Source organism: Musca autumnalis, unplaced genomic scaffold (genome assembly GCF_047663935.1).
Source record: "Musca autumnalis isolate F117 unplaced genomic scaffold, ASM4766393v1 scaffold_2, whole genome shotgun sequence".
Taxonomy (NCBI): Eukaryota; Metazoa; Arthropoda; class Insecta; order Diptera; family Muscidae; genus Musca; species Musca autumnalis.
Window position 1 is genome coordinate 264651049 of NW_027411755.1, and position 15463 is coordinate 264666511.

Sequence of the window (15463 nt, forward strand, 5' to 3'; positions counted from 1 at the left end):
TCTCTTAAAAAATATTTTAGATTTTTAAGTTTGTTGTTTTTTTTTTTTTTTTTAATTTGTTCGTCTAGTTATTGTTTTTGTTAAGGAATAGAGGAGGGTCTCTTTTTTTGATCTTACAAAAATTTACAAAATATTGAATTCTTCTCAAATACACAGTTTCACACAATTTCTTTTACATAATATAGTCAAGTTTCCTTTTTGTCAACAATTCGTACAACTAATTACAAGAGTTCCATTTTAATTTGCAGTATAAATACAGTGGATATAAAATATTTTTTTTTAATGTTCAACATTGTTTTTGTTTTTTCTCTTTGTAGCTTATATTTAAGTGGGATTCTTAAAGATTTCATTACAGTGAAGGGGACAAGTTAGGTAAGAGGATGGGGGGCAAATGGGGGCTTATTCATAACCTATGTTGGTGGCGGTCCATGTGGATAGGAGAGCATTGGCTCTAGACTACGGGCAAACGTGTTCGAGAACATGCAGGTATAATCCTCACCGTGGGGCACAAGAGTGGCAACACCCAACAACAGTAACATGAGCGCTTGTATGGGCAGTGAGGCACGTGCAACACGTCCGAGGAATCTGGCGCCTCTGGCAAGTACGGTGGTATTTATGACATCTCCATCGGCAGCATCGCCATCGGTTTGGCTATAGATTTTAATAAAATTAAATAAAAATAAAAGAAATTAATAAAAAATGCTATATTGAAAACAGAATCGAAAACAAAACTGGAACTGTTAAGTCAAAAAATGAAAATGTATGCAGAGATTGGGAAGATAAATCAGTTTTCAATAATAAAGGGATCTTTATTACAATTTACCATTTGTTATTGGACACATTCATAATTATCAGCTTTTAGCGATGTATTTTAGATTAAAGGCTGCATTATTTTACATTTAACTTTTTACGCATTTGTTAATTGTCTAAAACTTTAAAGATGGACTTTTTAAAGCTGAATTCCTTTGAAAAGCTTAACTTGTAATAATATTCGCACGATCCACTACTACAAATTGCTTTTGTCGTTCTTTATCAGACTCATAGTTAATTAAAATTGATCTTTATAATGGAGGTTGGATGAGCATACTACCCTCAACAAAGTTTTGTGAGTTACAAAATTCTTATCTTTCTGTTTAAGTGCTGAAAGCTATGAATCTGTCCAGTACAACATCAAAAACGGGGCAATTTTTTCACTAAATACAGTTATTTCAAGAATTCTATTCTCTGCATATATTTTCTAAACAATTGTCCAAAAAAACAAGCTTTTCTTCTATACATTCGACTTAGGGAATGGGTGAGTTACAGCGTGCATTTCTTTAAAAAATATGATTTTCTACAAAAAGGGGCTTCTTTTTTTTGATATTAAAAAATTCACAACAGTTTTACGTTACAAAATTAAGAATAAACTAAACTAAAATGCTACACTACAACTACAAAGACAACAATATTTACTTTGCATTTTCTGTGTTTGGTGCGGCAGCCTGCATAGAAGAGGAAGAAGGTAATGTCGTTACAGATTGATCCAAAAGCTGTTATAAGAAAAAAAATCATAAAAAGAAAACAAAACAAAAATTATAAATAAATTAAAAATTATAACAACAAATAAAAATAATAAAAATACTCAATACATATTGGTTTCATCAACAGTTCAATTTGTTGAACAAAAAAATTGTTACCAATTTCACTTATTTTCATTGTTTCTTTTTTTAAATACAAAAATTAATTTTATTCTCACAGTGCTTTAAATTATAGTTAATAATAAAAATTCTTCACAATAGGTTTTTCAAAATTAAACTCAAATTACAATACTGATATTCAAAAACTTACCTCATTTGAGAGCATATGCAACGATACACCCAAATTGTCACCATCAACACCCAGTACGGCACCCAATTTGACAATGTAAATGCCGGACAAACGGCGCAACGACTGTAGTCTCAGTCTCAGGTCGGTTAATCTGGAAAGGGTTCTTTAATTTAGTGCATGAGTTATAAAGCTCCCAAGGGTTAAGGATAATGAGGGGTTAGCATGGGCGGACGAAAAAATTTCGAGTTCAAACAAAAAAATTGCAAATCAAATGAAATAACATCGCCGAAAGGGGTTTGGTAGATTGATTGATAGTTTTTTGGTGGGTTGTAGTGGTTGTTGGAAATCAGGGTGAACAAAACGTAACGAGAGTTATGAGGAGTATTAATAAAATTTTGATGTTGATCATAAAAAGCATTCCAAAGAGAGTTATGCATGAAAATGCAAGATATAAAATTCAAATGGATTCGGTTAAGTTAGTTTCGAGCAGATTGATTTCATGAAAAAGCATTTGGAGATCAGGGGTCACAGAGTTCACTCATAGAATTTTCTATCAGTTTGTGTTCATCTCAAAATGCTAGAATAATGTGGAAGATTTTTATGAAATGACCTAAATTATGAATATAAAAGCAAGAAAAATGTAATAGAATTGAAAAGAAACCTACATACATACAAATATAAAAGGGAAAAAATTGGCACTGATCTCAGATCTAAACTAGATTTAACCTCAAACATGCAAAAGTTCTTAATTTTCCTACTAGGCTCCGTAACGTAATGTGGCATAAGGGGTCTCTAAGACACTAACTGAGATCACTATTACTAATATTTTATGGCATAGTCTTTTCTTAGAAGGAGGAACAGACAGATGATGGTCAAAATTTGAAACACTGTCAATTAGTGTTGTAACAGATTTTCCCCTTTTGAGAAGCAAAGAAAGGGGCATTGGGTAGTTGGGGTCAAAAATTGCACAACATAATAAACGTAAAGAAAGAAAACAATCACTTGTTATACAGACGTTTTACGACACAATTTCGTATAGAAGAAGAAGAAAAAACCTAGAATTGTAAATTAAAAAAAAATAAATTTCAATAAAAAATATTTCATAGTAAATGGCTCGAAATTCTCTCTGGTATCCCATATTTAGTTGTGAAATACAAATTACTTTCAAGACTACAATTTCTACTACAATAAGTACCAGTACAGATAGGTTTAAGAAATGGAACTACTGAAACCCATTGCATTGGTATACAATTCAATTGATCTCCAATAGAAATTCCATTTCCATTACTCATTTTATGTCAAGTACTCTACACAATTCTACAAACATACACACGCATACGCATACAAGTAGAACAAGACACAAACATTTACAATTTCTATGCTGAATCCCATTTAGAAAATTTTCATCGTGCCGCCCTAAGGCTCCGGCATATAGATAACTTACCTTGCATATGTGTGTGTGGACTCTTGCTCAGAACCTTCAACAGATTTGAGCAATTGATCGGCAGCATCTTGTAAACTAACCACTCTTGGTTCACAACGTTCCAATTCACCACGTAAATCTTTGAATTTTTCAAATTTAGCTTGTAATATGGCACGATCTTCGGTGAGATCTACAGGTTCCGAGGCCTTAATATTAGCTTCGGTCTGTTGCAGCCAAGCACAAAGTTCATCAATGATAGAATGGAATTCACTATTACCCATTAATGCTGTTTGCAATTGACCCTGCCATTTGGTGGCATTAATGCACACATTATTCCAACGTTCATTATCCTGTTGCAAGCGATCTCTCAATTGACGGGCCTTTTCAGTGTCCAAGGTATGGGTGGCCAAATGATCACCCACCACATTCAGGGAATTCACAATCGACTTGTGACTTTCCAGATCTAGCAAGAATTCACGATGGTCTTGGACAACATCTTCCAGCAATTCAATATTAGATGGTGGGGCAGATTGGGCCTTTTGAGTGCCTTCAGCGAATTGCAGCCATTGTTCAAGACGCCAGAGATCATTGTCGATTTGTTGCCAGTTACGTTGTGTGCAGAGCGGACATGTTAGTCGCCCGATCTCGCTATAATTGAAAGATAAAATAAATTAATAAAATGCATTCAAGATTAATCCATAATAAATGTTATATATGTAGATATGTATTAAATCCATAACCCAAAACCCCAGGACACGAACAAATAAAGCAGACATATAGGGTTGTGAACGAACTAAATAACAATTCGTCCAACGAACACAGAAAAGGAATCGATAACAAAGTTTGTAATCTTTAGAACGCTGTCAATATTGTTTCAATTCTCCGATTTTTTTTTTAAATTTACAAGAAATTAATGGACCGTTCGAAAAAAGAAACAATTTTGACAGTCGTTAATCAATAACTTAATAAGTAAAAAAACTTTAACAGCTTCAGCAATGCTTTCATTGTCCTGATCGATTCCTTTTTCCGTGAACACCCTATGTCTAGTGCCACTTGGACGGATGATTGGATGATAGGTTAGGTGAGTGCTTAAAATAACTGGAAACTTACTGTGTACATTGGTATTTATAAGCAATTGGCAATTTGCTGCATTTTTTGTTTATTTGAGGCCGTAAAGCGTATTTAAAGGCAGAGATGATGGCAATAGATGGTGTGTTTTATTGAGATTGTACAACAAAAACGACAAAAGGTGAACGCATTGTTGTGGGTGGTGGTTCAGGTGGTGGTGTTGATAGTGTTATAATGATTTTTGTTATTAACAAAAGTGTGTAATTTGGGGAATGTGATAAGCATTGTTTTTTCAAAAAAAAGAGAACATAAAGAAGTCCAAAGTTAGTTTATTTAAAACAAAATTTACCAAAACCATTTAAAAGAATATTTTACAAAACGTTTAAAGTAGAATTACAACTTACCTTGAATTTTGATCGCTTTGCTGTCTCGCCTTCCATTGAGACTGTAGAGTAGCGTAACGTAACATCAACTCTGCCACTGTTTCGGTTTGGGCATCTTCTTTGCTGGCATTGCATTCGCTCAACAGCAGTTGGCTCAAATGTTTCACCAATTCGGTTGATGATTGTGCATTACCCAGGAGTTTGGACATCTTTTGAGGGCCTGGTTTTCGGGTACGATCGCATATTGTCTTCTGTAGATCATTGAGATTTGATTGGCATTCTGCTATGGCCGTTTCCAATTCCATGATGTAGGCATCTTTAGCGGTAATTGATGTTTCGCGAGCCATGGGGGCTTTACGCAATTTGCGTTTGGATAAAGTATCCACTTGGACACCAGCATCCGTTTCACCTACCCTTGTGGCTGTAATTGCAGCCTCAGCAGCTGCTGCACCCAATGAAGCAGCCTTTGTTACCCATTCGGTTTTAATTGTAGTTATCCTGGTTTGAACTTCACGCCACAGTGTTGTCAATTGTGTCAACAATGTTACGATGGTAGTTAGATCCTCTTGTTTCTTCAGTTTTCCCTTGGCTTCACCAGCCAATTTGTCAGCATTTTGAATTTGAGCTTCAACCTTTTTCAGTTTACGTTCGAAGCTATCGATTCTACGCAAAGCATCCTTGGCTTCTTCTGGTGTCGTGGGAGGATTTTCCGTTAATTTGGCAATATCACCTTGAATAACTTCCAAGCTGTGGACGGCCTCATCCTGGGCCTTCTTAAAGTCACGATACAAAGCCAGTTCTTTATTAATTGTATCGGTAATGCCATGGCACCTGCTGCTCAATTGCTTCCACTTGGTGAGCATTACTTTTGTGGGCATTGTCAACTTTTGAATGTTTTCAGGATCCACTCCCGAACTGGAGGTTAATTTTGCATAGATTTGTTCCAATTGCTTGAGGTTAGGTTCTTGGCTTTCCAATTGCTTGAGTTTTTGTTCAACGGCATGTTGCCTATCCTGCACCTGTTCCTTGGAAAGTTTACTTAAATCACGTTCCAAAGCGGTAATTTCAGTCTCTTGGTTTTGCAGCCAGGCCTTGTGTTCAGTGGTCAATTTGATCAGCTGTTGCAGCATATTCCACACTGTGAGAATACGTTGTTTCCTCTCAGCCGATTGGCTGCAAACATGTTTCCAGCGGGTTTCGAGGTTTTGGGCGGCTAAGGCAAGATTGGCTGTGTTGAGATGAGCTCTCCATGTGTCAGCATCGTTAAGTAACATTTCCACCAGATTCAAAACCTCTCCAACATTGCTACTCTTTTGTTCCACGGAGCGTTGGATTTTCTCGTGTTCCTTTAATTTGGCCTCAATAACGGGAGGAGTATATGAATCGAATGTTAAAGGTTTACCCAATTCCGATTCCACTTCAAACATCCATGATCGCAGAAGGGCAATGCGTTCTTCCAAACGTTGCAAGGTCATCTTGAGGTCATTGATTTTACTGGTACGTTGTTTACACAAATACTTGATGCGATCCCATCTGTCAATTAGTGTGTCCGATTTCTCTTGGACCTCCGAGCGTACGGCTTCGCCATGTTGTGTTTGATCAGCATACAATTCCATTATTTCACGAGCCGAAGACAATAGCCATTCACGATCTCTTTCACGCAGTGTAAGTTCGGTGTTGATTTGTTTTTCCAATTGTTTGGCAAACTCTTCGGGATTGGCCATGGCTGAAATGTCGGATGTACGTTCCAGACGTTCTTCCAATTTGTCCAACCATTTTGATAGGCGTTCATAGCGGTTCTTAAAGTTCGCCAAAAGCATAAGCCGTTCTTCTATGGTATTGATTAGCGTAGACAGTTCATAATCGATATCGGAGTGTTGCTGCCACAAAATCCAAATTGATTGACGTATGGACTTCATGTCATGAGGGCTAATGCATTCCTTGAGTTCCTCTTGCAGAACATTGAGACTCTCCAAAGTAGGTGTCAACTGTGATAGTACCACTCGTTGATTTCTTAATTGGCCTAGGCATTCTTGAATGGCTTCTTGGGAGATTGGCAGATTTGCTTCAGTCTTGGTAACCAATTGTTGGGCGGCGCCCAATTGATTCTGTACTTCGGCCACATTTTGTTCGTATTGCTTTTCTAAATTCTTGATTTTGGTCAAGAATCCAGACCACGTTTCCAAGGCAGCCTTGAGATTGTTAACCCTTTGCACTACAGAAGCCTGTTCCATGCGCACCGAGGTGGCTAAGGCATCATCACAGAATTTGGTAAGTTCCTGCTGTTCATTTTTCAGTTTGGCACATAATTCCTCACCAAATGGCATTTGATTGATGAGAATTTCCATGCGCTGTTGCAAGCGGTTGAGGCGTTTCAGATGAATATATCTCAGTTGGAGAGCATTACGTTCCTTCTCACGCTCCTTTAACCACTCGAGTAGAATTTGCAAGTCTTGTCTGTAGCTGCTCCAAACATCCATACGACGTTCTAGTTCTACATTGCGTTGCATAATACGCGACAGTGTCTCGTTGTGCATATTGGTCAGCTGTTTGAATTGCTCACTAACTTCAGGTTCCTGTTGTTGTTCAGCCTCTGTGTGTGAGGCCAAAACATTTTGCTGCGACACCAACAGATTCTGATGGATTTCACAAAGGTGTTGTTGCTCCTTCAGTGCAGTGTAGTCTTCAGGTATGGCACACGATAGGAACGATTGAACATGTTGTAAATACTGACGCCACAAACGGAAGGCCTCTGCTGAGTTCTGCGAACGTACCAAACGAGTGGATAGACGATGATATTCCTGGAAGGTATCCTGGAATACTTTCTGCCACAATTCCAAAACCTCAATGATTGAGGTTTCGTCACGTTGTTGGCCATTCTCCACCAAGGGCAACGTGTTGTCTAACTCACGTTCCCTCAATTGTTTCAATTGTTCTTCGGTATGGGCCAAGGTTTGCAAATGATTTCTTAGAATATTCAGCTGGTCTTCGCTTTCTTTGGGTGTGCGGGATTCTTGACTGATATCCTATAAGAAATACGGAAAAGAACGGAAATCAGAAAATGTCTTCTAATAGTTACGTACTAAGTAAGCTATTGGGCGGCCAAAATGTGTCTATGCAACAAATGCGTTTTGCATACTAAAAACTTGGCACTTGATATTGCTGCTCGAATCTTATTTTTTTTTCTACTACTACCACTACTACGACTGATAATGACCTCATCCATAATTTGCAGAAAAAAATCAATATTGGAACAAACAACAACTTCCCACATTCCATGAGCGGTGGAAAGGGAGCGACTGTGGTTTGGCCATGTGCGTGTTAGACGCCAAAGTTGAAGTGAGCAAAGCAAAAAAAGTAGGGAAAAATTCATTTGATGTCCTCTATTCGGAGGAGTGTATGTCACACACACATATGTATGTACATATGTAGTGGTCATAATGAGCGCTGACCACGCATCAGTAACCTACATGGCTTACACAGTTAGGGGCTTGGTTATGTATTTCAAATACATTTCGTAATCGCCAGACAATAAAAGACGACTATGGACGTCAGCATTGCTGATGATGACAGTATTCTTTCATTGAAGATTTAGGTGATATCTGGTGAATATTTGCTATTCTCATTCGCAAGTTATTTTTAATTTCAACAGAAGTTTATTCGTTTGAACTTCAATAGTATGTCCATACCTTAATCACCCACCCTTCAATAACCAACGCCGCCGATTCTTTAATAATAAATTGTTATGAGAATTTTCACGAAAGTTTTGTTCTTTAAGTTGTTTTTGAATTTGTTGTTCTAACACATTACGAAGCAGAAGGCTATAATAATTAACGAAAACAGTTGTCAGGGTTCGGAAACAATCATGACACGTTGTTATGCGATATCACAAAGAAATTCAAGTTTTATTCAAGTCTAATTTAGGGGAAAACATCAAAGCTCACTTTACTTGAAGAATGTATTAAAATTGTAAGTCTTTCCAAGGGGAAAGGTAATGCTTTTCCGAACCCTGGTTACAACAAACCAATTATAATCATAACATTTTTTCAACACTTAAATAATTATGCCTGGTTAATAGTTGTTTAGCCTAAACACCGTTAGTTTGTTTTGCTATTTCAGGCCCATTTATTGGTAATTAAACAGCAAATAGTATAGAATGCACAAACACACATACCTGGCGCACATTAGCAAAGTATTCCTTGGCATCAGTGCAATTCTTTTCGATTTCTTTGCGTTCACGTTCCTGGGCCTCGGCAACATTTGCCAATGTTGTAATGGCTTCCTTGCAGTTCTCTAGACGTTGGCCAAGTTCTTCCAATTCACCATGCATAAAGTTGGAGGCATCCAAACCAATATCGGCGGCTATTTTTGAAACCATATCGCGCAACTCTAACAGTTTGTCATCCTGGTTGTTTAGATTGTCTTGACAGGCCTTAAAATAGAAATAGGAAAAAAAAAATAAAGTTTGAATCAGTGAAAACTTAAAAGAATAATATTAAATGAATCCAAAAGTGGGTCGCCTAATGGCTAAAATTAGGTATTGTAATAGAGGGGTTTTAGCATGTACGTTTTACGTATGCACGGTGAATAGCTTTCTTTTTCTCGAAAGGAGCTATAAATACTTTATTTGCCAAATTTCACAGACACAGTGAAAGTGACCGATATTTTGGCATCGCATTAGCAGGTTCTTTCACTTTATTTACATGTCATTCACTTGACTTACAATTGCATTTATATTGTTGCTGTTGTTGTTGTTGTCGTTCTGTTCTTATTCGGTGTCATATTTAATTAAAATATTATCGATTTTGTTTTTACGCTAGCATTCGTATGGCCAGAACTAACTGACCATCGCTTATAAGTCAGTCACCTAACTTAAAACTTAATGCCCCAAGCGTCGCGAGTGAAAGGGGTGGAGATTTGTGGGGCCAGTGCGACTGGAGTAGTATGTTGTTGTTTGGTTTCCGTTCGTCATATATGACATTTTGTAGTTATTTACACATGGGTTATATGTCAATACATACGTATCAGTTTATGTCCGCGTATCTATATCAATGGGGCTTTAGTTTGTAATATATTAATGTGTGTAAGTGTTTTCTGTTGTTTTTTTATTATTAATTCTTCATAACATTTTAGATTACATGATGTTGAACTATATATTTTTAAACACACTGAATAAGGGGAAAATGATTTTGAAGCACTGAGAGAAATAAGAAAATAACACTGTACAACAAAATCTAACTTTTTTTAAAATTACAAGAAACCCCGCACAGATTATGAAAGAGGACCGAAAAAAAGAAGACACGGGTATCAGTCACTTTGATCAGAGCAGGAATAGCTGCCAGCATTATGGTATTTAGGACCATGTCAAACTCATGGATGTTAGGACTCGTATGTCAGATATATATTCACTGGATAATAGGGGTAGACCACCCCCGCATTTTCACATACAATGTCAGCAACCTATGACTTATCCTGATGACGTTACTTTAGTTTATAGCACTAAATACGTAATTTTACAAAGTCCGATCTGGGTTACCAATATTTTCCCTATATATATTCACCATAGATATTCCAAAAACAGTTTGGATCGAGCACACATAACCTTCTGAAAGAACTTATTATGAAAAAACATCAATAAAATATATTTTGTGACCGCAGATAACGAAAATGTGAATAAAAACGGTGGAATATGGACCTAAATCATATATAAAAAGCGAAAGATTCTGGAAATGTTAAATATTATAGCTACAAATTTCTTTTGCTCAGAGACTCGTAATGAAATTTGATTTGGAACATTTCTTCTTTTGACACAACCCCCAAAAAGTGAGATATTTTAGGAGATTTTGACTCAGTATGGAATAAGTTTTAATAAGGAGTCTAAAAGTATAACAAAAAATTTCTACCTATAATATCTAATTTTGTAACGTCATTTTCTTAACAAAGTATTTTACCCAGATATCTAGTTTGTTCTAGGACTTACAATGAAATTTTGAGTAGAATATTTCTTCTTTTAACACCTTTCGTCTAGAACTAAATTTCATGTTACTTTCATGCATCAACTCGAAAAAAAACAACAAAACAAATGTATTCAAAAAATATTTGGGTGTTTTGTTGGCAAACTTGATGTATATATTTTCTTGATATATATTGCAAATTCATATTTTATTTATTCGGAGACTTTTATTGAAATTTGATGGAGATTATTTTTGTCTTTGACGTCTTCTATCTAGAATGAAGTTTTGTGGGACAAAACTTAATAATCTCAGATAAAGTACAACATTAACCCTAAAACGTGATTTTACTTTTGGCAGATTCCTGGCGTTTAGGTACGATTTAGAGTTTTGGTGTATTCGGGGACCTATAGTAAAATTTTATGACAAATAATTCTGTAGAATATTTTGATCTGATACGATCACATTTTAAAGGAGTTTTTAAACGTTTTTGAAAAAAGGGACCAAAAAGACCTCTTTAGTGACTCGCATGAGGGTTAATTTTTTTCATAAAAAGATACCCCGTACTTTTGTCAGTAATATTGCCAAAGACACTTTATACCTAAAATGCAAGGATTCGAAGGAATCTGATGTCGAATATTTCAAAACCTGTAGAAATGGGCGGAACTTGCCACGCCTATTTAGGTTACTTCCCGACGTAAACTTTCAAAACGCCGATACACGTGTCTTCTTTTTTTCGGTCCTCTTTCATAATCTGGTCGAATTATCTTGTAATTATTTTTTGTGTTGTACAGTGTAATTAAAATGAGTAAAAAATAGTCAAAGAGATTTCAATGGTTAAAAAAAATCTTATGAAATCAGAAATCTTCTGCTATAAGTATGTAAAAATGGTACCCAGAAGTTACTAATTATAAGAATTTAGAATTATTTCATTTGTAATTTGAAAATTCCTATTGAAATTCGAATTATTTCATTTATATTCGAACTTTTTAATTTGGAGTTTGAATTTTTTTCATTTGAAAATCGAATTATTATATTTGAAATTTTATTTATTACATTTGAAATTTTAATTATTACACGAGTAATTTTAAATATTCCATTTGAAATTCGAAACAAAAAAATACAACATTTTTGGTTGCATTGGTTTTATACTTGGTTTTACGAATTACAAATGAAATAATTCTAATTACAAATAAAAAAATTTAAACTATACATAAAATAATTCGTGTCTCAATTGGAATTCTCAAATTACAAACGAAATGCGAAATTTAATTGGAATTCTCAAATTACAAGTGAAATGTTCCGACTTATAACTGAAATTCTTCGAATTACATGTGAAAATGGTGTAGTAGTATCTTGAAATTAAAAAAGTAAAGTTACTATTGACAAGTGTTTGTGTTACTGCAATCTAATTAATTTCAAAATTCAGCGATTCTGGCTTTGATTGAGTTTTTGGGAACCATATGTGACATTATTTCCTCTCAATATGGGTCGGATGTTCATTTCGCTGCAATGTTCATCTTCGTTTCACTATATTTGTAACACGTTTTTCATCTCAGTGTACCATGTGCTCATACATTATTAACAAAAACAAATTAAAGTAGGAAATAATCAGAAAAAGTCACAATTGCTAACCCAAAAATATCTGAAATGAGTTCGAAAATTGTTATTTAATTTTTCGATTAATTGCAGCAATATCGTAATTACATGTACATATGTATGTATGTAGATAACAACAACGTTTAGAAGCAAACTGAAGCAAATTGATGTAAAGGGAATTGCAGAATAAGTTACGTACGACTTGGAAAGCGGTTTTTGACAAATTTAGGATTTTGACAAATTTAGGTTTTTAGGATTTTCATGCAATTCAGGTCGGTCTTTTTAATAACTTAAAATTGATTTCACTTTCTATAGCATATTTCACATGTTTATCGTTTTGTTTGAGGAAACGTTTTTTTCCATTCTTTCTGATTTAAATCAAAAACAAACAAAAAATGAGTTATGAACAAAAAAAATGTAAATGATAAGCTTCCATTTGTTTTCTTTAGCAAGTGACAGAATTCTTGAAGATTTAAACAATAATTCTTGTTCTCAACTACTACTGTTATTGTGTGGGTTGATGGTTAGCTCAGTGGCTGATAAGAATTCTTGGCAATCCAAGAAAAAAGTGAATCAACATCAACAATCCCAACATACATATGTTTTTTTAACCCCCACCCCCAATACCCTACTTTTGGGTGCGTAAAAGTTTTCTTGACTTTCGTTTTTGTTGTAAAATAAAAGTTGTGTTTTTTTGTTGTTTTTGTTTTGTGGAACTTACCTTGGCATGTTGCATTGATTCCATGGGTTGTTTGAAGGTCTTCACCGTATCCATTTGTTGTTCAATATATTCCTTGACTTGAGCTGAGGCGTTATGATATTTATGCCAAAGTTCTACAGCACGTTGGTAACGTGTACATAAACTCTGTAGATTATCGGATGTATCATTCCAGGCTACGACAGCTTCTTGGACGGCTGATTCGATTTGCTCAACTATCTGAACATCACAAGTTTCGATTAGAGGTTTTGCCGATGTCTGTAAATCATCTAACAAAGTCTCGCGATTTTGTAAATCACCAGCGAGTCCCTTTTGTTTGTAGAGAAGAAAAGTGGAATATTTTTTTTATTAATTTAAACTTTTTTTAATTATTTTATAAAGCAAACATTTTCAAATTGTGGGTGGTATACATTTGCCAACACTCTTTCACATACTTTTTTGTTTGAAAACTTATCAACGTCTTCTTCTTAATTTCAGTTAAAAATTTCGTTTCATTTTTGTGTTAAACGATTTACACTAAATCCGACCGAGACCACTCATTTACGTCTTTATTGTCCGCAAGTTTTGTATTAACTAAACGACTTAGGGCTTTCCTAGTCACTCTCGTAAAAAAAACGAACACTTATTTTGGTTTGTCACACTCGTTCTCTCAACGGTTTTGGCGCTATTTTCCCGAGGCAGTTGTAAACGAATTATGTAGCATGTAGCCGGTGGTATTGTTATCGCAATCCCCACAACTGGTGTATAAGTAAAAAGAAATGATGATGATGATGATGATGATGTTGTTGTTGTTGTTGTTGTTGTTGTTGTCACCGCTACTCCGCGTATGTTGTATATGTTTAATCTTTACGAATTTATTATAAATAATTACAACGAAGAAGAAAATTTAAGCAAGTGCGTTTTTGGTGTTACTTCATCTACCGCTGACAACTAATTACTTCATGTTTTTATTTGGTCATAGTTACTTATAGGTCTTCCCAACTCGCCAACCGGCTGCCCATAACGGCCAATGACCATATTAAAGTGAATGGTGGTCATTCAGACTACCTAAGTCACATTGTTGTTGGTTTTGTAAATTTAATAAGTCTCATTCTATTTGCCACCTATGACCAGGCAGACATGCATGCATAGACGACCTAATGTCTCTGTCCACATACGCACATCATCCGCAACAACAACATGCATATCGACAAACATGAATCTCAACTGGGTTAGTTTTACCCAAAAATCTCTTAAAAAAACATTTGTTGTGAGTTTAATGTTTGCCTTTTAGATTTTCACGATTTAACATATTTTCGAGTTGGACATATCGCCAATATTCAATGTGTTTATCGCTGCGATATTTACTTTACCCAAAACTCGTTGAGCACAGTGGTTGCGGAGGGAAAATTCGTTTCGAAAATTAGGCAGATTAGTCTATCTATGAAATTCCAAGATTAAAATTAGTTTGTAGAAGAAGTCGCAGTACAATGATTTTCCAATAGAATTCCTAATCCTAAATAGATTTTCATAAAAATGTAATTCTGATAAAATTTTCCTGCGAAGATCAAATTGGATTCTCTGACTTGTTAAGCCATATGCATTTTCAGGATCAGTTGTAGAAAAAGGATTATAATGAAAGATTTATTAGGAAATATTTGTTTTATTTCCGAACGTACAAGAATCTACTATTTTCAAAATGTTAACTACACCATTTTCATATGTAATTCGAAGAATTTCAGATGTAATTGGATTATTTCATTTGAAATTCAACATTTCACTTGTAATTTGAGAATTCCATTTAAAATTCGAAATATTTCATTTACAAATTGATTTTTTCATTTGTAATTCGAAATTTTCTATTTATAAATCGAAGTTTTTGATTTGTAATTTCAAATGAAAAAAATTAAATTACAAATGGAAAATTTCGAATTACAAATATAAAATTTGAAATTGCAAATGAAAAAATTCGAATAACAAATGAACAAATACAAATTATAAATGAAATAATTCAAATTTGAAGTGGAATTCCCAAATTACAAATTAAATAATTCGAAATTCAATTGGAATTCTCAAATTACATGTGAAATGTTTCGAATTTCAACTGAAATTATTCGAATTACATGTGAAAATGTTGGATTTCTTTAAAAATTTGAAACAATTTCCATGTATTGGTCTACGTTAATATTTTTTTTTTTCATTTGTACTTCGAATTATTTAATTTGTAATTCGAATTTTTCTATTTGTAAATCGAAGTTTTTGATTTCAAACGAAAAAAATTAAATTACACATGAAAAATTTCGAATTACAAATATAACAATTGAAATTACAAATGCAAAAATTCGAATTACAAATGAACAAATACAAATTATAAATGAAATAATTCGAATTTCAAATGGAAATTCTCAAACTACAAATTAAATAATTCGAAATTCAATTGGAATTCTCAAATTACATGTGAAATGTTTCGAATTTCAAATGTAATTATTCGAATTACATGTGAAAATGTGTATTTTTTTTTAAAAAATTTGCAACT

The 15463-nt window shown here is 34.4% G+C and overlaps 1 protein-coding gene across 23 annotated transcripts in view; it reads right to left on the minus strand.

The window, feature by feature from the left end:
* Window positions 1–295: 295 nt before the first annotated feature.
* Msp300 (Muscle-specific protein 300 kDa) overlaps window positions 296–15463 on the minus strand; it is a 278320-nt gene continuing 263152 nt past the window's right edge. For 15 of the 23 annotated variants that reach the window (XM_073964864.1, XM_073964853.1, XM_073964842.1 and 12 more), the window contains 8 exons: window positions 12952–13257; window positions 8855–9112; window positions 4702–7706; window positions 4340–4375; window positions 3251–3877; window positions 1828–1969; window positions 1453–1529; window positions 296–651 (listed from right to left, as the gene is read on the minus strand). In XM_073964864.1, the coding sequence (XP_073820965.1) occupies window positions 411–651; window positions 1453–1529; window positions 1828–1969; window positions 3251–3877; window positions 4340–4375; window positions 4702–7706; window positions 8855–9112; window positions 12952–13257 (4692 nt within the window). In that variant the 3' untranslated portion in view covers window positions 296–410. Of the gene's footprint in view, window positions 652–1452; window positions 1530–1827; window positions 1970–2808; window positions 2862–3250; window positions 3878–4339; window positions 4376–4701; window positions 7707–8854; window positions 9113–12951; window positions 13258–15463 lie in introns of all 23 variants that reach the window. The other 8 variants (XM_073964861.1, XM_073964863.1, XM_073964862.1 and 5 more) reach the window with 5 other exon arrangements.